Raw genomic sequence first — 25,237 nt, forward strand, 5'->3', positions numbered from 1 at the left:
TAGTTGGCTAAGATAGCAACACACTTGATGCCGGACCTCTCACATGGATTCTAGACTTGTTTCAATTTTCATGATCATTTTCTTGATATGTGGAGGACCATACTTGCTTGTTTGATGTTGAGATTTTGGGAGATTGCTTGGAAATGATTGAAAAATTGCATACTTGAGGTAGTTTTCTCCCAATACTTGTTTGTAATATTGGTGCCTCTTTTGAAAGAATGAGCTTAATGTTTGTGGGTATCATTTCTGGAAACCCTCACGAGACTTTACTCGTCCACTAGGGGTAACCTAGGGGTTTAAAAAACTTGTTGCATATGTTAAATGCAATCGTATTCCCTACGAAAGTGGCGCTATCATTTTATTGCTTTCTAGTTCATAGTTGTTTAGTTGTTCATTTCATTCCTTACTTCGTAGTTCATTGCTAGGGACTAGCAATATTTAAGTTTGGGGGTGTGATGAGAGCTGAAAAGTACACATTTAAACCCCTTAAGCTTGAGTATTCTAGGACCTTTATCTATCTTATTTATCCGTTTTAGTACTTATTTGTGTTTTTATCTATTTCAGGTCAATAATGTTAAAATAGGCTAAAAATGAGTTCTTAAGGCCTTTTTGGAGTCAAACTAAGTCTTCGCGATGATCCGGAATAAAAAGAGGCTGATTTGGAGCAAAAAGAAGCTGATACTGAAAAGCTGAAAAGTTGGATAGATCGCAGAAAAAGTTGGATCGATCGAAAAATAAGTTGGATCGATCGAAAATAAGTTGGATCGATCGAACTGGACATGCTGGCAGCAAGCTGTCACTTTTTCCGTGCACGCCCAAAAGTTCACTTACCAAAAAGTTGCGGGATTAGATATTTTTAGGCATATATTCTAGACTTAGTGACTAAGAAAAGGACCTTCTATATAAAGGGAAGTAACCCATTTGTAAAAGGGGATTCTTTAGGCTTTTTATCATTTTTATTTTCTACATTGTAATTTTTATTTCTCTCTCTAGAAAAGTTAGAGATTAGGGTTAGAAGAAAAGAGAGAAGTGGAGGCACATCTCAAGAACACATCTCTAAATCCACTATCTCTCCATCTCTAGAGCTTCAAAGAAGAAGAAGAAGATGGAGCCATGTTTGGAGCTTGATTCCATGACTACATCCACCTCCTCCATGATTGACTAGATCTACACTTAGGGCTTGGATGAGCCCTAAGTCTTGTGTAATCTAAACCCTTGTATTTCTATTTTTGGGGATTTATATATATATATTGTTGTGATTAGTGTTCTAGCCTTGTGAATTTCATGAATTTTGGTATATTTCTATGATTTCCATGGTCTAATTCTTCCTATTAATTCTCTAGTTTATTTACATGTCTATGTGTGATTAAATTAGGAATTATGTCTCACATGATTCATATGGGTTAATTCTTCCATTGATTCTCTATTTTAATTACATGTTGTCTTATGTGTGATTATTTGGGGAATTGATCTCTACGCTAGTTTTTCTATATTAATTGCATGTCTATGTGTGGTTAATTGAGAATCTAGTGATGGCTAGACATTAGTGCTTAATGGAATGCTCTTGTTATGTCTTTTGATGGTTCATACTTATTCCTTGATGGATTGTACCTCTCCCTTAGTTTATTTTCATGCTAGTAGTGTAGTTGTAGTGTAGTGTTAGATAGGGGAGACAATTCATGCTTGTTATTTGATGTTCCATGTTTTTGAATGCAAGAAGCACATGCTCTAATATTGTGGTGTAATGGAATTTTGAGCTTAATGAAGGATTAATGACTTGTTATGATATATTGTATCTTTCACATGTGTTTAGACAATATATTCCTCTCCCAATAGATATATTGTGGCCTCTCACATGATGTTTAAACAATACATATTTAACTAAGTCATCCTTGTGAATTATTTGGACTATGAGCTTAATGAAAGGTTTAATGACTTGATTTGATATTTTGTTCTCTTCACATGTTGTCTAGACAATATATTCCTCTTCCAATAGATATATTGTAGCCTTTCACATGTTGTTTAGACATTATACACTTGTTGAGTCACCTTTGCTAGTCGAACCAATTTTGTTCACAATAATGTATTCGCCATTAATGGAAAGCAAGTGGTTAATTACATGAGCTTAGTGGTGATTCCAACACCCTAAGTCCTCTCTTCTCATCTCTTAAATCCCTATCTCTACTTAGTTTTATTTTTATTGCATTTTAATTAATTCTTTTCTAGAAGTAATCAACCAACCCAACTCTCTTTTGCAATCATTTGGTACGCTAGAGTTGAAGTTGAAATTCCAACACGTATAATCCCTTGGGACGATCCCTACTCACTCTTGCTACGTTAGTAGTGGTGTTGGTAGTGGTTTTTATAAATTTAAATTTGACATAAAGGGCTTTTCTTGAACCACACATTCACTACATTTAGTTTGGCGTATTGGAACGGCCGTCGTCAATATTGGCTTTTGGATTAAATATAATTTTTCTTGAATTATATTTTATTATTTAAATAATTAAATAATTATTTAAAATGGAATTAAGGATAAAGGGGTTTCTCTTTAAAAGGAAATGAGATTTTGGATTGGTTTAAGTATGATTATTTTTTAATCATGGTTTAATGATTGGTTATACTGTATATAATTATTTATACATACGTGTATCATCGTTTATTAAACTTAAAACTTTATTAGGTTTGGTTTTGATTAGAGATGATCTGTTTATTGATTTTCAGAGGCCTGGTAGAGAGCTTACTCGTTGGGTTTAACCCACGATTTGTTTTTCAGGTTATTAGAAGTTCCAGTCTCGAGGTTGAGGATCCGTAACTAGGAGACTGTCTTTCATCTTGTTTATTTTAATTGTATTAGATATAAGGAAAGTTGGACCAAATGATGTAGTCATGCACTTGAATGAAACCTTGTTGGGTAATTAATAAAGGCCTATGGTTATGTAATTATTTGAATGATCATTTTTGGATATTTATATCTATAAGATTTCAACTGCTGATTCAAACCTGAAGGTAGAGTATATTGCAACCTTAAAGGCAGCAAAGGAAGCCTTTTGGTTTGATCTCACTGATTTAGAGGTTGTGGAGCATACTAACCTGTCTATCGAGCTATATTATGACAATAGTGCAGATTTAATGACCTGGTCATTTTCATTCATTTCATTTTCTCAGATTTTCACGAATATTTTTTTTCCGTTGGTCTTTTCCTTTCTGAGTTTGGTTTCTCGTCACTTAGTGTCATCTTGAGTGCTCGGGGATGGTTTCCGAGACTCTTTTCCGTGGATTGACGACTTCCTTTGAGGACCGAGTTATTTTCACATTTTCACTTTTGTGACACTATTCACTTTTCGTCTTTTTCTCGGTTGTCACTTTGTTGGCATAACCTCACTTTTCGTGTTCGGATTTTATTCCGATTTTGCATGCATCCACGATATTTAAATTTCATACTATGTGTATTTTCACTTTTGTAGAAAAGCATGCTAAGTGCTTACTTTTCTTGTAAAGGGTATAGATGCATAACTTTTTTGTAATTTTCCTAACTTTTGGGATTTTTGTGTAATTACGGTAAAATAATTATTTTTCGTCTTAGGGACCATTTTGTAATTTAATTTAGAAGATATTTTCAAAAAGGACTTTTTTGTAATTTTTGAAAAGTGTGACAAGTGTCACACTCTTATTGGTCCACTTGTTGGTATTTGTGTGGAAACACTTTGAGGCCTTGGATGAGGACATGTGGAGGGTGGAGATTTAACCACTTGTTGGCCTAGGATTGGTGTACTTGTTAGCTTGGATGGTTGACAAGTGTTGGCTTAGGATTAAGCCTACAATGGATGCTTGGATGAGTGACAAGTGTAGGCTCACAATTTGATCTTGCATTAGTGTGTGTGTGAGAGGTAGTGTAAAAGCATATAGTGAGTGGAGGATCTCTATCCCCTCCACTCACATTTCATCTTCATCATTTCTCACTTCGTCCCTCTCTTGTAAAGAAAACCCTAGTCTCCATGGATGGAGCCTAAAGCCTTAAGCTTTGACTTTGATTTTTGAGAGCCTTCCATTGATTTCCAAGCTTGAACTTGGGAATACATTTTGTTCCCCTCATCTTCCTCTTCATAACCCTAGAAGGGTTTGCCATTTTGTGTTGATTTTGTCTTGGATTCTAGAGAGACACTTCTCTAGTGAGGTAGGGGATGTTATAGGGTTATAGGTTTGTTATCTTGCATGTTTTTGATACTTATACAACTTGTATGCAATTATTGTATTAATTTGAGAAATTATGATTAATGATAGTTGCTTATAACTCATTTTGGACTAGATATATGTCATGGCCATGACTTGATCTTTGTTGTATATTAAATTGGGACGATTTAAATGAGTTTTTAAATCTAAAGATTTAAAGAATTTAATTTGATTTAAATTCTAGTAAATTGTGTTTTGCTTGTATCCCATTTTAGACTTGAGATATGGTATGACCATGAGTTGGTGCTTGATATATATTAATTTGGAATCATTTGAATAACTTTTGAAATCTAGAGATTTGATTAATTTAAATTAATTAAATTCTATGTGATGCTATCTTGCTCATTTGATACTTTTGATTTGATATATGTAATGAGCATGCTATATTGTTTAACATATATTAATTTGATATTATTCGAATTTGATTTGAAATCTAGAGAATTTGATTATCTTGTTTAATTAAATTATATCTAATGGCTCCATGGATCTATTGGTATTTTAGAAATTGTTTCTATATTCAAATCATGGACTTGAACTTGTTATGTATTCACTTTGTTGTGTTTTGAGCATTTAACAACTTTGTTGTTATATTTATATTCATGAGAATATATTTTCTTTATGGAATATATTGATGCCATGTGTAGTGAATTGCACACTTTGTAATTGACATTATGTATGTCATTTTAGAATTGAAATTCTAAGGCATGGATTGTGTGGTTTCAACCTACTCGTGCATGGAAGGTGTTTTCATGCATTATATAAGTTATGTATAAGTTGTGAACTTATTTGGTTTAATTTTGGAATCTTGGAACATTGTTGAGTTGAAATGGTTAGGGTTTGGCTCTAGTACGGGGACGTGAGTCCTCTAAGTTATTGAGATAGTGCGTACTTAGGGTGGTCTTCCCTGCGGGTTAGTGCCCAGAATAACCATTGAGGTCTCAGCAGAATTCCGAGCTTAGATGTCCAAGTCTTCCACTATTTGTTTTCGCATTCAATTCCAAGCTAACAATCATGTTTATATTGTAACTTGTGGTTTTGGTTATTAGCAATTTTGATGTTGTTAAGTGCATCCATGTTTATGATTTTAATGAATCATTCTGACGTTGTTAAGTACATCTATGTTTTATGATTTTTATGAATTATTTTGATGTTGTTAAGTACATCCATACTAAATTGTTATATTTAGTTAATTACACACTTTTAGATTTCTAGTTGATAACCTAAAGAACCTATGTCTTGATGTGTGGTATTAGATATTCTAATTATGCTAAATTGTTATATTTAGTTGATATTGCATTTTAGACTTCAAGTTGATTACTTTGAGAATCTATATGTTGTTGCTTTGTGTAAGCATGCTCCTATGTTGTTACCTTGTGTAAGCATGACCCTATGTTGCTAAAATTGCATGAATGAGGTGATTGATGCTAGAAATGATCTTAGGTAGCTAGGATGTTCCTTGAGTCTCACCTTTGATATAGACGTTAGGTGGAATGAACCACAATAATTATATAATGCAAACTTGTAAAACGTAGGTCGATACATGCTCATTTCCTACGAGTAGCTTTATGTTACTCACCCCTACGATACTGGGGCATATTTCAGGTACAAGAACCAAGGTTGCGATTCTCATTATGCTTGGATGATTAGTGGACTTGAAGATTTTCATTTCTTGTAAAGGTTGGCTTAAAAAGCCATTTGTAGTCTTATATGTCAAAATATGTATATTTGAATTTAAACATGTAATGTGTATACGAGTACACTCTTTTCAATGTATTTGACATGTATGAGATGAGGCCGGAGGCCAATGACATGTATTTGTATCCTATGTAGTTTTGAATTCATGAAATATTATGAAAATATTGAAAAATGTTAAGTTATTGTCTCACTATGTTTGCATCGGGTGTGGGAATTCCGTTTTGATTCTTCTGTAGGATCTCATTAATCATGCATGAAGTGCGGCCAAGGGCCAAACGGTAATTTCCAATCATTTGTTAATTTTGGTTTTTAAAATATCCATTTCAAATTCATTTTCGCCTTTTTGGCCGTTGGGGGGTCGGATTTTAACTCGACCATTTATGGGAGCCATGGACCATTCTTGTGCGCTTAAAATCACTTATTACATTTGCGTGCATATTCCTTTCAGCCTAAAAATGCATTTGGGGTCAAATGCATACTTGGTGCAAAGTTGCATTTTCGCCGTTTTGAGGCTAATCTGATCTAAGGGCATTTTGGGATTGTCACATGAAAAATAAAGTTTTCTTTTGGCATGGTTGGCTAGAAAACATGATTTTGAGGGTAGTTTCTTCTTTGTGTTTTTATCAAAAAGGCCCGAAAAGTCCTCAAAATCACATTTTAAATTCAGATTTCTGCTAAGCTTTTAGCAGTTCGAGCGCTTTAAAGGGGGTTCGAGCACTCTAACTTTGGGCAGAACTCTCGGGGCAATTTTTGAGTGCTCGAAGCCCTTGCTCGAGAGCTTGAGGTACTGTTCACGGGTGTATGTGTGTCTTGGTTCAGCATTGCACCTCCGACTTCAAATCATCATATCTTCTTCGTTTTAACTCCGAATTGGTCCGTTCTTGAGTCTAAATTGATCGCGTCGAAATAAGCTTTCCAATGGTACTAATTAGAGCTTTAGATTCTTCTTGTAGCTCAAGTTATTCAAGTTTTAGTAAGGTAGTGTTTGTTTTTGGTTCGAACCGGGATAGGGTTTCCCTTCATTCGACTTCAGAACTTGATATTTTTGTCGTCCGGACTCCGAATCATGCGATTATTGAGTCTATTCTTGTTGATTTTTTGTTGTCTTTCCAATGGTGTGCACAGTGGCACCCATTTCAGTGTGGAATGACCATTTTGCCCCTAGGTTCATTCTTATCCGTTTTTGAAACGTTGCTTCCGCATTTACTTCCTTTGGGTTTTGTAACCTCGTTGAGGGTCACATTGGTGTCTTAGAGGAGTGTTGTATCTCTAGAGACCATTGTTCTATCTTTTGCTTCCGCATTTTGGATCCGTATTGGGTCATCACAGGACACACTGGGTTGAAAAATCCAAAGTCATCACAGCAGAAGTAGTCTAAACCAATAACCCAAGGTTCCATAGAAGAACAAGGTACACTAAGAGGAAGTATCATGTCTTACATGATATTGTTCGACAATAAAATGTACTCGTGGTTAGAACATTGCATTGGAACACAACTTTGTTGATCCATTAACAAATGTGCCATTGATCAATAGTTTTGATCGTCACCTGGATAACATTGAAGTTAGATGCAATTAGAATTGGCTATGAGGGCAAGTAGGAGCTGTTGGGATTTATATGCCCTGGCATGGCAAATTTCTATTTGGATTGTAAAAATCATGGTTCCTTATTTGAAAATTATGATTAAGGCATTATACAATTGCTGAATGAAATGTATTATTTTTTCGATTCATTATGCAATTGATTTTGTCCACTTGACTACAAGATATATTTATATATGTATGTAATAGCAACTAATACTAAGTTATAAATTAGTAATAAAAAATGATTCAAAGACGATAATTATGGATGGACATTTAATTAACTAAGACTTGAACCGAGTTCATAATATGTTGAGATATATTGCGAGAGCCGTCGTATGCAGTTGCTCTCTATTACAGTTATGGCTTTTAACTCTCAAGCATGAGAGAAGTATAGACTCTTTTATTGTGATACCCCTCGGATCCGAGATACGGGTTGATCAGGCCCAGGCCCAAATCCAAGGGAAATATCAAACAATTAATACTTTAATTAACACAGAATACAAATTGAATTACGAAATAAAATTTAAGCTGAAATAAACTAAATATAAATCCTTTAAAAATTGAATACTGAAAATCTGACAATCCAAAACTCCATAAGTTTAACAACTCGGGAATCCATCACTAGTGGACCCATAATAAAAATCCAAACTGAATTAAAACAACTGAAAGAACATCCTGATATAAGCTATGGAGAGAAATCCTACGTCGTCGGTAGAATGACTAGAACCTCTACTCAGCACGAACACGTCTAAGTTTGGAACTGTCGTGTACCTGAAAAATAGAAGTGGGTTAGGCCCACGCGCAAGTTCTATACTACTACAATCCGAACAGAGGCCCGATACGCATGTACACCCTAAATAATTCAACAATAGCTAATAGTCCGTAAATATATATATAGTCACATGAAAGGACTCTCACTGGACTACAGGCCGGTCTCAACCTGAATAGAGGTAACATGCTAAAACGCATACGAAGTGGGCATGTGTTGTAATACCCCTACTTTTAAAAGGCTAGTCTCAGTATTTATTTATTTGTTTTAATTGTATTTTTAATTATTTAATTGATTATTTGAATAATTATTTATGGGTTTAATTAAATTAAGTGTTACTTGAGTATTTGATTATGTGTCTATGTGTTATTTGCATTTGTTTATGTGTTAATTGTTTAATTAGATTATGTGCTTAAATGGTGTTTTGATTAATTATAAATTAAATGTTTTCTTTTATTTTATTTTTCCTTTATGGTTATGATTAGTAGTAATGGGCCAATCAATTGAGCCCCATGGACTACTTGGATAGAAGGTTGGATGGGTATGAATTATTACCCATGGATAGTTGTGTGTATATATATATATAGATATATTATATACATATATAAAAGGGAAAGTAATTTATTAATTACTTTTATGGTAACTTGGATAGTAATATTTAATCTAACGTATATGTTTTATATTTAAATAATAAAAATGTACATCGATTTGATACGTGTTATGTTTTAAGTTACTTTATAATATTATGATAACTTAAGTATTATTGGATAATCTATTAATAAATAATGGGTAATGTATTAATTACTTTTATAGTAACTTGGGTAGTAATATTTAATCTGATGTATATGTTTTACATTTAAATAATAAAAATATACATAGATTTGATACGTGTTATGTTTTAAGTTACTTTATAATATTATGGTAACTTAAGTATTATTGGATAATCCATTAATAAATAATGGGTAATGTATTAATTACTTTTATGGTAACTTGGGTAGTAATATTTAATCTGATGTATATGTTTTATATTTAAATAATAAAAATATACATAGATGTTTTGTATTTAAATAATAAAAATATACATAGATTTGATACGTGATATGTTTTAAGTTACTTTATAATATTATGGTAACTTAAGTATTATTAATTAATCCATTAATAAATAATGGGATGTGTATAATTTATTTATTTAATAAAGATATACATAAATTATATACGTAACATATTTTACTTACCTTTTTAATGTTTTATTTTTTATTTTTTTAAGTTGACTTGGATTGGGAAAAGGGTTATGGTTATTTTATTTAGCCTATAAATATATAGCTATAGGTTGTAAAAGGGGGTTAGAAATATTCACGTGATATATTCTAGAGAGAGAGTTAGAGAGGGAAGGAGGAAAAGGAAGGAAGGAGGAGAAAAACCCTGTAGAGAGAAGATCAAGGAAGAAAAAGTTTAACTTTCGATCCGAAAGTTTAAGGCAAGTTCTTCTTCTATCTCTTTCACTTTGATTCATGCTTCTGTACATGCCTAGGAAATTCCAGGATTTATTAAACACATAAAATTAAATAATTATGCATGTTTAATTGGATTATAACATAGGTTTTATGAAATTGGTTCATATTTGTCTTGTGTTATGAATTGATAAATGCATGATTTTGATTTGATTTCTGGTGTGAATTCTTACATGTTTAAATTATGTATTTTTCATATCTGTGGAATGATCAAACGTAGAAACATACCTAGGATTCTTGAACATTAAATAGAGACTAGGTTTGGGTTTAAATAAATTTAAATAAACTCAATCAAAATGATGTTTACCATTCGAATGTTTTAAACAAACAAATGAATTTAATCTTTTAAAATGTTTTAGCTATTGAGATTAAATGTGTATGATGAATTAGATATGAAAAATGCTTATTTGACGGTATGATAAAATATTATTGTTACTCAAGAATTGACTCTAATGGGGGGGGTGAATAGAGTCAATGGCCAATTTTCGTAATTTATAGAAATACAATTTCTAATTAACAATATAACCTATTGTGCAACAATCAACATATGAAATCAAGATATGAAAGTAAACAATTTATAGCACAATTATAAAAGAGATAAGGGAAGAAAAATTGCAAACTATAATACGGCGATTTTTGCGAGGTTCGGAAAACTCCTACTCCTCGGCTCAAGATCCCTCTTGAGACTTCCCAATCCAATATAGCTTCTCCTTACGGGTGGAGAGCAAACCTTGATTAGAAGTAACTCCTTGCTAAGAGAAAACCTCTCTTAGTCTTCCTTTGGGTCACACCAACCCTTACAATATCCTTGCTAAGAGACCACCACTCTTAGTTTTATATAGGCCACACCAGCCCTTACAATTTATTTGCTAAGGGAAACTCTTCCTCTTAGTCTTACAGCAGATTTGTAGATAGAATTTGTAGTACAAGAAATCTTCTCAAGAACTGATACAAATCAAACCTCACAATAGAGTATATATGAAGTCAAGTGAAGCTCAAACTCTAAGTATGAAATGTTTGAGAGATGATGAGGAAAAAATGCAGAACAAAAGCTCTGTATAATGATAGAGCAAAAAGCTCTCTTGGATGCACTTGAATGAATGTTCTTGAATGCTCTCTCAAGTAGTATAATAGAGCAGAAACTCTATGAAGATTAAAATAAGAGCAAAAACCCTTTTGATCTTTTACTAGAATCTCTCAAAAATAGAATAAGTGTGAAATGAGAAAGAAGAAGATGAGAGAACAAAAGCTCTCTTGAAATGTAATATTATGTCTCTCAAAATGGTGGTGTTTTTGCTTCAGTAAAATGAGCCTTCCTTATATAGACAGCCGTAGCTTAATATGTCTGTTAGAAGTAGTTGGAAGACTTAAATGCAGAAAAGTGCCGTTGAAGATTCAAATAATTTAGAAGAGCCGGCTCTACAAAAAATTGGAGGAGGCTCCAATAAATGGGAGGCGGCTCCAATAACTGGGAGGCGGCTCCAATTCACAAAATGCATTCTACGACACACAATTTGGCTACTGTAGTGCAAAGAGGCGGCTCCTATAATTGGGAGGCGGCTCCAATAAAAATGGGAGGCGGCTCCAATTGATAAAATGTGCTTGCTTTAGTTTTCATGGAGGCAACACGTTGTTTTGGATTTTGACAGAAAATGGCATGACTTCAAATGGACATAACTCAGTCCATGAAACTCCAAATGAGGTGAAATTTAAGTCTAAATTTATTGCCTTGAAGTCAACTTTCTAAATCCACTGGCCTTGCTCAAAAATTATAACCACAGAAATGGTTATGGTCGTTTTAGTGCAACCTGGTCAGAATTTTTGCAGACCAAAGATATGCATTTTGTAATGCTCATATCTCATTCAATTCAAATCCTTTTTAGGTGAAATTTGAGTCTAAACTCAAGAGATCGAAGTCAAATTTCTAATGCACCTAGCCTTACTTAAGAATTCCAACTACAAAAATAGTTATAGCAGTTTTAGCATAGGCTGGTCTGGAAATTTTCTGGGCTGAAAATTGCTTCTTTTGAGATAACCATCTTTCTAGCACCTTGGACTTTGATGAATGGTTCAATTTAGTTCAAGACCTATTTCTAAGAGTCTAGGGACATATAAGGATGATAAATATCAAGTTCATTGTGTCCTAGAGTCATTTACTAAATTATGGCAACAAAGGCTTTAAAGATGAAATATTAAGTTCAATGCCTTTTCCTTTTCTTTCTAGACACCAAAGTAAATCTTATGATTAATGTGCATGGCTCTAGCATTTCTAGCTCAAGTTGCGAGTTCTTTCAAAGCTTATGCAAGCTTGAACTAACCCTTTCTTAGCAAAGACTTCATATGACAATATCTATGAATGAAGTGCAAAGTCTATTATTAAGGATATAAGAATATGTGAATGATGATAATATGCATGATCCTATAGAGATGAGCTTCAAATGGATTCATAAATACTTTGACATTGAATCCAAAACACTCACCATCCTATCTACCCCTTTTCTTCATGCATTGTCCATGATCGTTTAGGCTTGAGGTAGTATTGCTTTCTTTCTTCCTTTGAGTTGCTTTCTTGCTCATTGAAGTCCAAGCTATCTTTGGACATTGCATTTTGTTCCTTGCAACTTCATGTCTTCATTGTATCCATTTCTTTCCTTGATGTGATCTTGAATAATGGAATACTTTGAATGATCTTTAGTGCTTCATTGAGGTCATTCTTTAAATGTGAATAATCTATGTAACACTCAATGTAAACATTAGTCCTTAAACACCATTAATGGTTTGTTATCATCAAAACACCTAGATTGTTATTGGATGAAATCCTTAAGGTCAACAATTATCATGTATAAGATTTAGTTTATGTAGGACATATGATATAGGAAGTTTAAATAAATAATAAGTCATTCATATTTTGTGATAACTTGATATCATATTATCATAGTTATTTCTGGATTGTTTGATGTATTTCCTTAATCTTTACATCAATTGTTGGATTATGTGGTTTAATGCACCGGTATGGGACGGTGGCATTCTAGGAACGGATTAACTTATCAGTTAAGTCCTACCTATTTTATATAAGGGAATGGATTAACTAAAATGTTAAGTCCTACTTATATTCAAGTCAGGCCAGCTGAATAAGTTGAATGACTTATGGAGAATTAATTTATTATATAAGGGAATCGATTAACTAAAATGTTAAGTCCTACTTATATTCAAGTAAGGTTAGCTGAACAAGTTGAATGACTTATGGAGTGTAATACCCCTAAAACTTAAAAAGAATATAATCGGAATTTTATTATTTATTTTATTGTTTTCAGTATTTATTTTAATTATGTTTGAGGTGCTTACGTGGCTAGGTGTTAATGAGTTTAATTACAAAAAAATTGATTATTGATTTGCATTTATTATTTGCGATTTGAATTAAATGGATTTAATTGTTTTATGTGAATTATTTGAATTAATTAAATGGTGAATTTGTATTTGTTCTATTTAATTTCCACTATGGTAGGATTAGGTTAGGGTTTTAGTGTTATTATCACCTTCAATTATGCAGCCGACGTTGGTATAATATAGGTTGGTCTATGGGCCGGATAAATCATTTAGGGTTTAATGGAACCTAGAATTGGTGGTCTATAAATATACCAGTGATGTTCTGCCTAGGGTTGAGGGTTGTATTCACGATATAGAAAAGGCAGAAGTAATTTGGGAGAAGTCTGGGAAGCAACAGAGAGGGAAGAAACAGAGGGTTGGCCGGAGACTTTAGGACGACGTCGGTGTAAGACAAGTTCTAATCCTAACTCTATCCCATTGATTCGTATTCTTTGCATGTCTAACACAACTCCAGGGAACTGTTAAGGATTAAAATTAAACTGGATTTTTTGTACCTCTGTTGTTTTAAAACTGATTGTAGTTGTAATATGTGTACTGGGTGTTTTAATTGTCTTCCTTGTGTAACTTCTGTTTAATTCGTGTAATCTGATGAGTAAGGATTCTAATTAGTTCTATAACATGTTGGGAAGCATTAGAATTAATTTAGGTTGCAAGTTTGATTTGCTGCAACAGTTGATGCTCAAGAATGCTTAAACTGCCCGTATTAAATTCTTTTTGCAAAACCCATGTATTAAATTGAGTTTGGTAATTGAACAGAGAATTCAATAGATTCTGGAACATGTGGAAACTTAGTTTAAACATCTAAGAACCTTAGGATTGGAAGACAGTTCCTCAGAAATTCACCGGACGTGGAGACGATGAACACACAGGAAGAGAGACGGCTCAAAGATTAAAGAGCAGGCTCTTTGGAAACAAAGAGCAGGCTCTTAAAATCAAAGAGCCGGCTCTTAGGGGACTTGGAGCCGGCTCCAAGACTAGAAGAGCCGGCTCCTAGCAAAAGAGAGCAGGCTCTTCTTTTAGAAGACCAGGCTCCTTCAAGGTTTTTCCAGTTTTTGATGTTCCGGCGACCGTTTGGGCTACGAGGGTTGGATTTTGGAAATTTCAGATCCTGTTAGAAGGTATAATTGGGGTTTTCAGTATGTTCTAAGGCCATATTAAAGTTTCTAAGGGTTGGTTAACTGGATTAAAACACTGGTGTTTATAGTAAAACAATGCATAAATTGTTAGAGGCAAATCTGGTTACCGTTTTTGGAGATGTAGAGGTTTAATTGCCTTTAATCTAATCTAGCAGATTACTAAGGATGGTTACACCATGTTAAACATGGAATTGTGGTAGGAACAAGTATGCCTAAGCTTTAATTACTGTTAGCTATGGATTAACTGTTATATAGAACTTAACTCGTTTCAGTTTTGAGCATAAAGACATGTTAAGTCGATTGTTGTTTTGATGTCATATTAAATTCCTATTGTTATAAAAATCTGATGGGATGCTATTGGGTGTAAATTAGACTCCTATGATTAGTTTTAAAAACCAATAGAGTGATAGGAATGATCCGGTGAAGGAGCAGAGAAGCTGAAACAGAGCAGAACAGAGGGAAGGCTCACAGGGGGAAGGAGAGCCGGCTCTGGAATGCCAAGAGCCGGCTCCCACCTGATTAGAGCCGGCTCCAAGGTTGTATGGAGCCGGCTCTAGGCTGTTTTGGAGCCTGCTCTACTTTGCCAAGAGCAGGCTCTTTCCAATTTGATGGAATTTGACGCATACTGTAATGTTTTTAGCTATTGTTTTGGCACTTGGGGTTCTTGAACAGTTTTAGAATTTTAATGGGGTTTTCATTTATTAGTTTAACCTGTAATCAAGTTCTTTAATTTCATAAAATACCCCTTTTGTGTTAATGGAATTAATAGTACGCTATTTAACAACTATGCGTACGGTTAACGACTGGAAGGTAATTAATTGTCTAGTTTAATTTGACACTTTAAGATGCTATAAAATGATTCTAAATTAGGTTTTAGATGCACGGTGGAGTCTTTTAATTAGTAAATTGGACTTGGGGCATAGGGTATGGCTCCGTGTTAAAGGATAAAACAGAATACGAGTATAACACTTAGTACGTTGTTACCGGATGGAAAGAACTAAATTGCTTAAATTAATTTAGCAATTGTTTGAATTATAACATGATTATAAAACTGGTTTAAATGCATGATAGAGTTGTTGATTTATTAAAACTGATCTATGCATGCTCTGGATGCTGGTTGTTGAACTATTACACCGTTTCTTGCAAATACATGGTTTAGATCTTGGATTTAAATTGCTGAAATTTTAATTACTTTTCTGCAATGGTATGAATATTTGGTTTAGGACTGTAAATTACTTGCTTATTATTTATATATTGTAATTTACACGGATATGGAGGATTGTATGCACCGGTATGGGACGGTGACATACTAGGTATGGTTTAGCTCAAAACGCTAATTCCTACCTTATGGATTTTAATTGCTGAACGGTTTTACCTGTTCTATCAATTGTATGGATTTTGTGGATTGTATGCACCGGTATGGGACGGTGGCATACTAGGGACCGACTGATTCAAAATACTCAGTCCTACCTATTTTGGAATAAGGGTGCGAATTATAAAAACATAATTCTCCTTATATTTAAGTCTGTGCAGTTGAATAAACTGAACGACTTATTGGATCTCTTGTATAAGTCTGTGCAGCTGAATAAACTGAACGATTTATTGGATTTCCTGTGGATGGATATGTATGGATTTTAAATATATTTGTATGGTACCACGAGATGAGCTTGAGTCTCAGGCTCGTTGGTTAGGGTGCGTATATGTAGTAGGATGCGTAGCTGGATATGAGAGGTTGAGGTGTACCCTGTTAGGTCTAGGTACTCATGCCCACCTATGGGTGCGTTTTCGCATGTTGCCTTCTATTCAGGTTGAGGCCCTCTCCATAGTCCAGTGAGAGTCCTGTAGTGTGAACATACATATCTACGGACTATTTAGTTATTATTGAGTTGGTTAGAATGTATATGCGTATCGAGTCTCTGCTTGGATTGTAGTAGGTTAGAACTTGTTCATGGGCCTGACCCACCTTTATTTTTCAGGTACTTGTCAGTTCTAGACTTAGACTTGATCGTGCTGAGCGGAGACTACTACTCACTCTTCCGACGACGTAGGACTTTCCTCCATGGTTTACTCCGGATGTTCTTTAAGTAGCTTCCATTTCAGTTTGGATTATTATTAGGGGTCCATTAGAGATGGATTCCCGAGTTATATTAGAATTAGAGAAGTTGGGTGTATCAGACTAATTATTTATTTATAAAATTTTATTATGAGTTTTCCAGTTTTGGTTTATCATTCTAGTTTCTTTTCAGCAATTTATTTATTCCTGTTTTTTTAATTATATTCTGTGTTCATTTATTGCTAATTGGTTTGATATCCTCGGGTAATCGGGCGTGGGCCTGGCCAACCCGCATCCGAAAATCCGGGGGTATCACATGGAGGATTAATTTATACTGGATAGAATGGTTACTGGATTATATATATATATATATAAGTATGGTGTCATGATATGAGGTTGAGTCTCAGGATCAGTGGTTAGGGCGCGTATATCACCAGGGATGTGTAGCTAGATATAGTGTAGTTGTGTACCCTGGTAGGTCTAGGTACTTATGCCCGCTATATGTGCGTTTTGCATGTTACCTACTATTCAGGTTGAGACAACCCTATAGTCTAGTGAGGTTCCTTTAGTGTGTGTGTATATATATATATATATATATATATATATATATATATATACGGACTACTAGTTACTGTTGGATTGACTATAATGTATACGTGTATCGGATCTCTGCTTGGACTGGAGTAGAGTAGAACTTGTTTATGGGCCTGACCCATCATTATTTTTCAGGTGTTTGTCAGGAGTAGAGGTTGTTCATGCTGAGCGGGGATCAGTCTACTTCATTATTCCGATTCTACATAGAAGATTCATTTATGTTTCGTTCTTCAGTTGTAAATAGTTATTACTGTCACTTGTTCAGATTGGTTTTTAGGGGTCCACACAGTATGGATTCCCAAGTTGTATTAATGGAGGATTTATTGTGTCAAAATGATTTTATTATTAATGGAAATTTATTAGAGGTTTTATTATTGGATTTTTCTTTTAGTTTTCTTTTAGCAAATTATTTATTCCTATTTATTCTTTTGTACTTTGTGTTCGTTTATTACCGATTTTGTTTTTGATATCCTCGGGTATTCGGGCGTCGGCCTGGCCAACCCGCATTCGAAAATCCGGGGGGTATCACATGTGTACCTAAGCCTAAACAGGGTACACCTCCAACCATCGTATCCAGCTATGCATCCCAATGCATATACGCTCCATAACCATCGATCCTGAGACTCAAGCTCATATTGTGGTACCATAACAATATATTTAAATTCCATCCTGTATCCTAGTAGTGCCGCTCAACTAGTTATTGCCATGACACTACAATTTAATAAGACTTAACTTTTGGTTAATCCATTCCTAAATCCAGAGTAGGTAGGTTCTGGTATTTTGAAACCAAACCGTCCCTAGAATACCACCGTTCTATACTGGTGTATACTATCTAATCATCCAGCAGTTGATAATACCAACAATTAAAGTAAACCTCAACTAAATCCATATCTCCATCACTGATACTAACAGGCATAGTGTAAACATCAATAAACAAAATCAACTATATACATAAACATGATCAGTTTTATATCTATCACTGATACTAACAGTCATAATGTAAGCATCAAGAAACATAGTCACAGTATATATACAAACTTACTCAGTTTAGGTTGTTCCATAAAATCTGATATAATGATAGGATTATTTGAAATTATCATTCAACACTCAGCAGTTGATATTACAGAAATTTAGAGTAAACATCAACAAAGTCCATTCCTCCAACAGTTGATACTAACTGTAATAGTGCAAGCATCAAGACAGAATTACAGTATGTATATATACATGCTTAGGTTTGGTTGTTTCACAAAATCCAGTTAATGTTAAATTAAAACTTAATATCGTTCAACACTAACACATCCTACACATGTATAATTTAGATACATGATCATGGTATATGGTGAAACGTGTTACAATTATATAATTTATCTCAGAAGATTACTAATTCAAAAAGAGTTAAACATTACTAGCTTCACAGATTTAAACATAGTGTAACTACCCGATTAAGTCCCTACTATCCAAGCTTTTCCAAGCAAGTAGACTTAATTAACACCACATCTGAAGCTTTAATTTATCCATATACATTAATTAGACCTTCCATATTCAATCCTGCACTTAACTGAAAACTCCAGAATCAACCACTGCATGCAAAACTGGCTGGAAACGAAGAAAAAAATAAAAAAACTCAGCAAGAAGACGTCTCCAAAAAGTGGAGCCGCCTCCTTTAGGCCTTGGAGCCGGCTCCCACACTTGGGAGCCGCCTCCATATCAAAGGGAGCCGGCTCTCTCCAAGGGAGAGCCGACTTTCTCTCTCTCTGCCCCGTCTCTTCGTCTTCCCTCTTCTTCAGACGCCTTCTGCAACCTCTTTGTCCTATGCTATGGTTCCCAGAAGCTGTAACTCCATCCAAGTAACTTCCCTGTCCATATTTAAGTCTTTAATACATTCCATGCATAGGTTTAAACAGAGAATTAAACAAACAAATAACACGTTTTAACAGGTTTTGCAAGCAAGCACACATACTGTGATAATCCAAGTTTTAGCATAAACAAATAATGTTATTATTGTTTAAATCAATCCTAGAATTATTTAGGAATGCAAAGAACACGAAGCCTAAGGGAGAGAGTAAGGATAAAACTTGCCTTACACCGACGTTCGTCACAAATTTCTGGCGAATCCTTTGTTTGTTCTATGTTCTTTCCCAGCTGTTTTCAAAACTTTTATCAGCCTTACTATGTCGTAGTTTTCTTCTAAAACCCTAGGTAGACATCCTAGGTGAGTATTTATAGACCACCCCTAAACCTAAGTCCAACTAAACCCTAAACTGAAACTCGGCCCATAGAGAAATCTAGGTTATATTCAATGTCGGCTGTGAACTATAACCCTAATGTATAACTATCTGTGTGCAGCCTTCCATACAGTTACGTTAAGATAGAAACTAATTAAATTTAATTAACTAAATTCAATTAAACAAGATTGTAACCAAAACAATTAAAACAATCAATTATTAATGAATACAATTAAATCCATAATTAAAATAACTAATAAATCAATTAATCAAATAGTCAATTAAACCAAACAAAAGTCAATTAAAATAACAAATAAACCAATTAAATTAACACATAAGCACCTCAGCAATTAAAAATGTAATTTAAACAACAAAGTAAATACCATTACTATCCTTTTGAAATTAGGGGTATTACATTCTTCCCCCCTAACAAAAAGAATTCCGTCCTCGGAATTCGCTCTTACCTTCTTCCAAAATTGCAGGAAATTGCGAGCGAATTGCGTCTTCCCGTTCCCAAGCAGACTCAGCCTCATTGTGATGACTCCACTGAATACAAACTAAAGGAATAACTTTGTTACGAAGGATTTGATCCCGCCGGTCGACAATACGACATGGTGGCTCCAAATAAGTTGCATCCGGCTGCAACTCAATGTCCCCAACATCGATATGCTGATACCGATCCTCATCTCGCAGAAATTTCCGTAACATGGAAACATGGAATACGTTGTGTACACGATCCAAATTATCCGGAAGTGCCAACCGATACACAACAGCTCCGACTCGATCCGTAATCATGAATGGACCGATAAATCGCGGTGACAACTTCTCTTTCTTCCCAAAACTCTAAAGTGTCTCCTATGACTCCCTTCATAGGAGACACTTTGAGTAGAACCCGATCCTTAACTTGAAACTCTAAAGCACGTGTGCGACGATCCGCATAACTCTTTTGCCTACTCTGGGCAGTGCGCATGCGATCTCTAATAAGAACAATCTCAAAAGTATCCTTGATGAACTCAGGACCCAAGAATCTGCTCTCGCCAACCTCCATCCAACAAACAAGCGATGAACACTGTTGGCCGTATAATGCCTCAAATTGTGCCATCCCAATAGTCTTCTGAAAACTATTGTTATAAGCAAACTCCACAAGCGGTAAGTAATCCTCCCAGTGGCCCTTGAAATCAAGAACACACGACTGGAGCATATCTTCCATGATCTGATTCACCCGCTCAGTCTGTCCATCAATCTGAGGATGATAAGCAGTGCTAAGATGCAACTCTAAACCCAAAGCCTGCTGAAAACTCTTCCATAATCCAGACACAAAGCTCGAATCCCTGTCCGAGATAATAGACAATGGAATGTCATGTAACTTCACAATCTTGGTAATGTAAAGTCTTGCCAACTGCTCCGAAGTGTAGTCAATGCGAATAGGCAAGAAATGAGCTGATTTCGTCAATCTGTCCACGATAACCCAAATAAAATTGTGATCCTTGAAGGAATTTGGCAACCCTTCCACAAAATCCATAGAAATGCTCTCCTATTTCCATTTCGGTATCGACAGTGGCTGTAAAGCTCCTGGCGGCCTCTAATGATCAATCTTGACTATCTGACAAGTACTACATTGTGAGACAAAAAGAGTAATGTCCCTCTTCATACTAGCCCACCAAAATTGCCCCTTCATATCCTGATACATCTTGTCGCCTCTTGGATGAACAGAAAACTTAGAGTGGTGAGTCTTAGTCATCACATCCTTCATTAACTCATCAGCAGAAGGTACCACTAACCGTCCCTTGTACCGTAAACCTCCATCAACCCCAACATGGTAGAATGAAACCTCTCCGGAAGCCATCTCTGCAACTTTGTCAATGCACTGTTGATCCGTTAGTTGTGCCTTCAAAACTTTATGAATGATAGAAGGTGTAACGACCATGCAAGCCATGAAAGCATCCGATAATTCATCCACTTTCTTCAACGCATTCCACTCAGTAGTGAATAGAGCGGAAAGACTACCAACAGGTTGGTGACTGAGTGTATCCGCCACCACATTCGCTTTCCCTGGATGGTACTGTATAGAGAAGTGATAGTCCTTCACAAACTCCAACCATCTGCGCTATCTCATATTCAGCTCTCGCTGAGTGAACAAATACTGCAAACTCTTGTGATCGCTGAATAATCTGAAGGACTCACCCAACAGATAATGCCTCCAAATACGTAAGGCAAAAACCACAGCTGCCAACTCCAAATTATGTGTTGGATAAACAAGTTCATGAGGCTTAAGCTTCCGAGATCCATACAAAATCGGTCGCTCCTCCTGCATCAGAACACATCCAAGACCCTGCAACGAAGCATCTGTGTAAACCAACAATAGTATCAGAGCATGATTTGATTCATTCTTAGAGATCATGTTTTTATGAAAATTGTCATTCATGGATCCAAATTATGTATGCATATATATATTTATTGATGTATGATTTAATATGTTAATATATATTGATACATGATGATGATGTATGTATAATTATGAATGGATGATGATGTATTTTTGGGCCATGGATGAAGCTTATAGGTTTAATGTGATATTATCTTTGGATGAATGTAATTAAGGCTTTGATTTAACTATTAGAAAGTTTAATGATGTAATTTAATTATTTTTTCATTGTATTTTATATGTATAATTAATTTTAAATCTTCATCAATGGGTACTATGAAACTTCAAGAAGGTCCAAGAGTATTAAATAATGTCCCTGGAATTTTCTGGATTTTTTATTTTTATTTTTTTTTTATTTTTCTAAAATTTTTCTAGAATTTTTAGGGCTTTATTTAAATTTTTCCAAATTTTCTGCAAATTCTGGCGACCGTAGATTTGCCGGCGACATAAGCGGCACCGGAATCACAAATAAACATGAATCCCAAATCTTAAAACTTCATTATTCTCACATACCTATATTGGATAAATAAATAATTAAATATAAATATCTCGATCTGTAATTGCAAATATCGTAGATATCAAGTCAAATGTCGAGATCATTTTTGTAGAATGAACAACGTGATAAACTGAAAGTCAAAGTGTAGAAACTGATTTTCTCTCTCTTGGCCTTTTGCACACATAAATATTATACGTATTGTTTTCATTAACGTACATAATTAATGGGAATATGCACTTTTATAAAGGCAGAGAGAGGACGAGTTTGCCTTTTAGTAACTTTAATACCACTTTCCATCAAAGTAAGGAATAAATAGGAAAAGACTTATCCAATAATTAATTACCAAAAAAGTAATTTATAAGTTGATCAAATAATATAATATTAATCTGATATCTATTTTATTCATCAATTGGTACTATGAAGCTTCAAGAAGGTCCAACAGAATTAAATAAGGTCCCTGGAATTTTCTGAAATTTTTTGGGATTTTTATAGAATTTTTCCAGATTTTTTAGGGCTTTATTTAATTTTTTTTTACCATATTTTCTACAATTTCCAACGATTGGAGTATCGCCAGCGACGAGGGCGGCGCCGAAGGAAGACAAGGGATCCGATGCGGCGCGGTACACAAGCGTATCGTGCGCTCGAATCCACAGCCGCTAGATCAAATCAAGAAGAGAAGATCGATCCGGTGCGGCGCACCTACTAATACACCAGGCATGGGATCACACACCGGATGTTGGCTGACGTGCCTTCCAGGCGCGTGCCACGCGCCACAGCGCCCCCAGGCGCGTGCCACGCACTGCTGCACCCCCAGGAGAGTGCCAGCGCGTGCAGGGTCCTCCGGGCGTGCTCCAAGGGCTGTTTTGTTTCTCTAAGTGTGTACCAGCTCCCTACAGGTGTTTACAAGCTATTGGTGGACGCTCGTACAGCAAGAATAGTATTTAAATGTTAAAAGCTGATTCCATTGGCTATTTAATTTGCTTTTGTCTGTTGTTTAACTATTTATGTGATACATGAAATAATTAATTGCTAATTATTATTATTGTTCATGCACTGGATTTATGATTTTTTTTTTATCTAAATGACTTGATTTATATTAATTAAATTATGAAAATTAATTGAATTTGATTACTAATTAATTAGAGGGCACTTATTGGGAAACGAAAAATTATTTTTGTAAATTATTTTTAAAGTGTGCCTCAAATTAAATATTAGTGAATTATTTAAAGTTTAGATATTTTCTAAATTTAATTGGATTAAAATCAAGGCGTTTTGCATGCATTAAATCATGAATTGAAAATCCTAATTATAAATAATTAAAAATTGAGTGGGAGTGGGAATTTTTATACATTACCTCATGGCATTCGTTATTATAACCATTGTGATTAAATCTTTAAAAATAAGGCCCCACGCATGATTTAAAGAGTCTAGATTACAAGAATAGTGGTCTCACGTAAATATAATTATTAAATGTCCATTATAGTTAGATCTTTAAAAATAAGGCCCCACGCATGATTTAAAGAGTCTAAACTTATAATGGCAATATATTTAATATTTGATTTTTTGTTGGAGCATTAATAACGTTATACACTCAATCTAAAATCAATAGTATTAGCTCCCTAACGGATTGGTCTATACTAGGTGATTTTAGAAAGGCTAAATAAAATCGAGAATTATTTCATATATAGATAAGGCATTGCCTAAAGAAATATGAAAATAATAAGTTTTTCTCGTCAATAGTAATAATGAACTCCACCAACCGAATAAGTTATTGGCATATTAATTGTCCAATTTTTCATACAAATTGGTTAAGGGACCCACAATTCATTAATTTTTTTATTTTGCATGATTATTTTTATTCACCTTATTTATTGTATGAATGTTTTTATTTTCAGATTTATCATGACTAGTCCATTTAGTCCACTTGCAAAACATACTAAAAGAAATCGGTTAACTGGACCTAATTATATCGATTGGAAAAGGCTACTAGATATTGTACTCACATATGAAGGGTTCAATTATGTGTTTCCTACTCCCCGACCTTCTCCACCTTTGCTTGAGGATCCTCTTGAGGAGCATGAAGTTTTTAAGGAGTGGAATAAAGTAGATGAGATGACTAGGTGCTACATTCTTGCTTCACTTTTGAATCTGCTCAAAAGTCATGCTTAACCTCAAGGAAATATTTGGGCAAGTTAGTAAAAGTGCACGCCAAACCACTATGACAAACTTGATGACCACCAAGATGGTCCAAAGTACTCCAGTTCGGGATCATGTTTTAAAAATGATTGGTTTTCTAAATGAACTTGAGATCCTTGGATACAACTTGGATGGTGAACTTCAGATTGACATGATTATCGCTTCATTGCCAGACTCATTCAACTCTTTTAGGGTTAATTATTCTATGAATAAGCTTGAGTACTCACTCGCTGAAATTTTGAATGAGTTGGTAGCCTTTGAAGGGATAATCAAAAGTAAGGGTGTATTTATCAACTACACTCAGTCTGCTGGACCATCCACTTCTAGGCCCAAGAGGAAGGGCAAAAAGAAGAAGAATGATGGTGCCCAAACTGTGTTTGTGCCAAATAAAGTGATCCAAAAAGATAAGGGAAAGAAGAAAGTGTGGGTTGAAGGCGAAGGAAACCGCTTCCATTGTGGTCAACCGGGTCACTAGAAACCTAACTACCCAACACTTCGCACGCAAGGCAAATGAAAAAAGTATATTCATTGTTGAGGCATGTTATATGGTTGAATCTATAGATTCCTGGTGCATAGATTCTGGAACCACTAATCATGTTTTCAATTCATTGCAGGGATTCCAGGAGTCCAGAAGCCTTAATGAAGGAGAGATATACTTGCATATGGGATTTAATGCAAAGGTGGAAGTTAAAGCAGTGGGAGTGGTTCATATGCAGTTTGATAGTGGGAGGAGTCTTATTTTAGAAGATTATCTTTATGCGCCAAATGTTAGGCGTAATTTAATTCAGTTTATTCGTTGGTTTGCAAAAACTATATTTTTACTTTTGGGAAAACTGTTTTAATTAAATTGAATGGTTGTGTTATAACTTTTGGTGCATTGAAAGATAGTCTATACATTTTAACTCCTAGCTCATATCAAATGCAAAATTATGAA

At 34.7% G+C, this 25,237-nt stretch overlaps 1 protein-coding gene across 1 annotated transcript in view; it reads left to right on the forward strand.

Annotated features, from left to right (window-relative positions):
• The window catches only part of LOC132278210 (protein LAZY 1-like), a 41,817-nt gene extending 17,541 nt beyond the window's left edge, over positions 1 to 24,276 (forward strand). Inside the window, exon 6 of the mRNA XM_059780018.1 lies at positions 24,003 to 24,276. Within this exon, the coding sequence (XP_059636001.1) occupies positions 24,003 to 24,276 (274 nt within the window). The remainder of the gene's footprint in view (positions 1 to 24,002) is intronic.
• Positions 24,277 to 25,237: the final 961 nt, after the last annotated feature.

The sequence above is a fragment of the Cornus florida genome, unplaced genomic scaffold (genome assembly GCF_030987335.1).
Source record: "Cornus florida cultivar Cherokee Brave unplaced genomic scaffold, ASM3098733v1 CherokeeBrave_3.0.0_Hap2_Chr10, whole genome shotgun sequence".
NCBI classification, from domain to species: Eukaryota; Viridiplantae; Streptophyta; class Magnoliopsida; order Cornales; family Cornaceae; genus Cornus; species Cornus florida.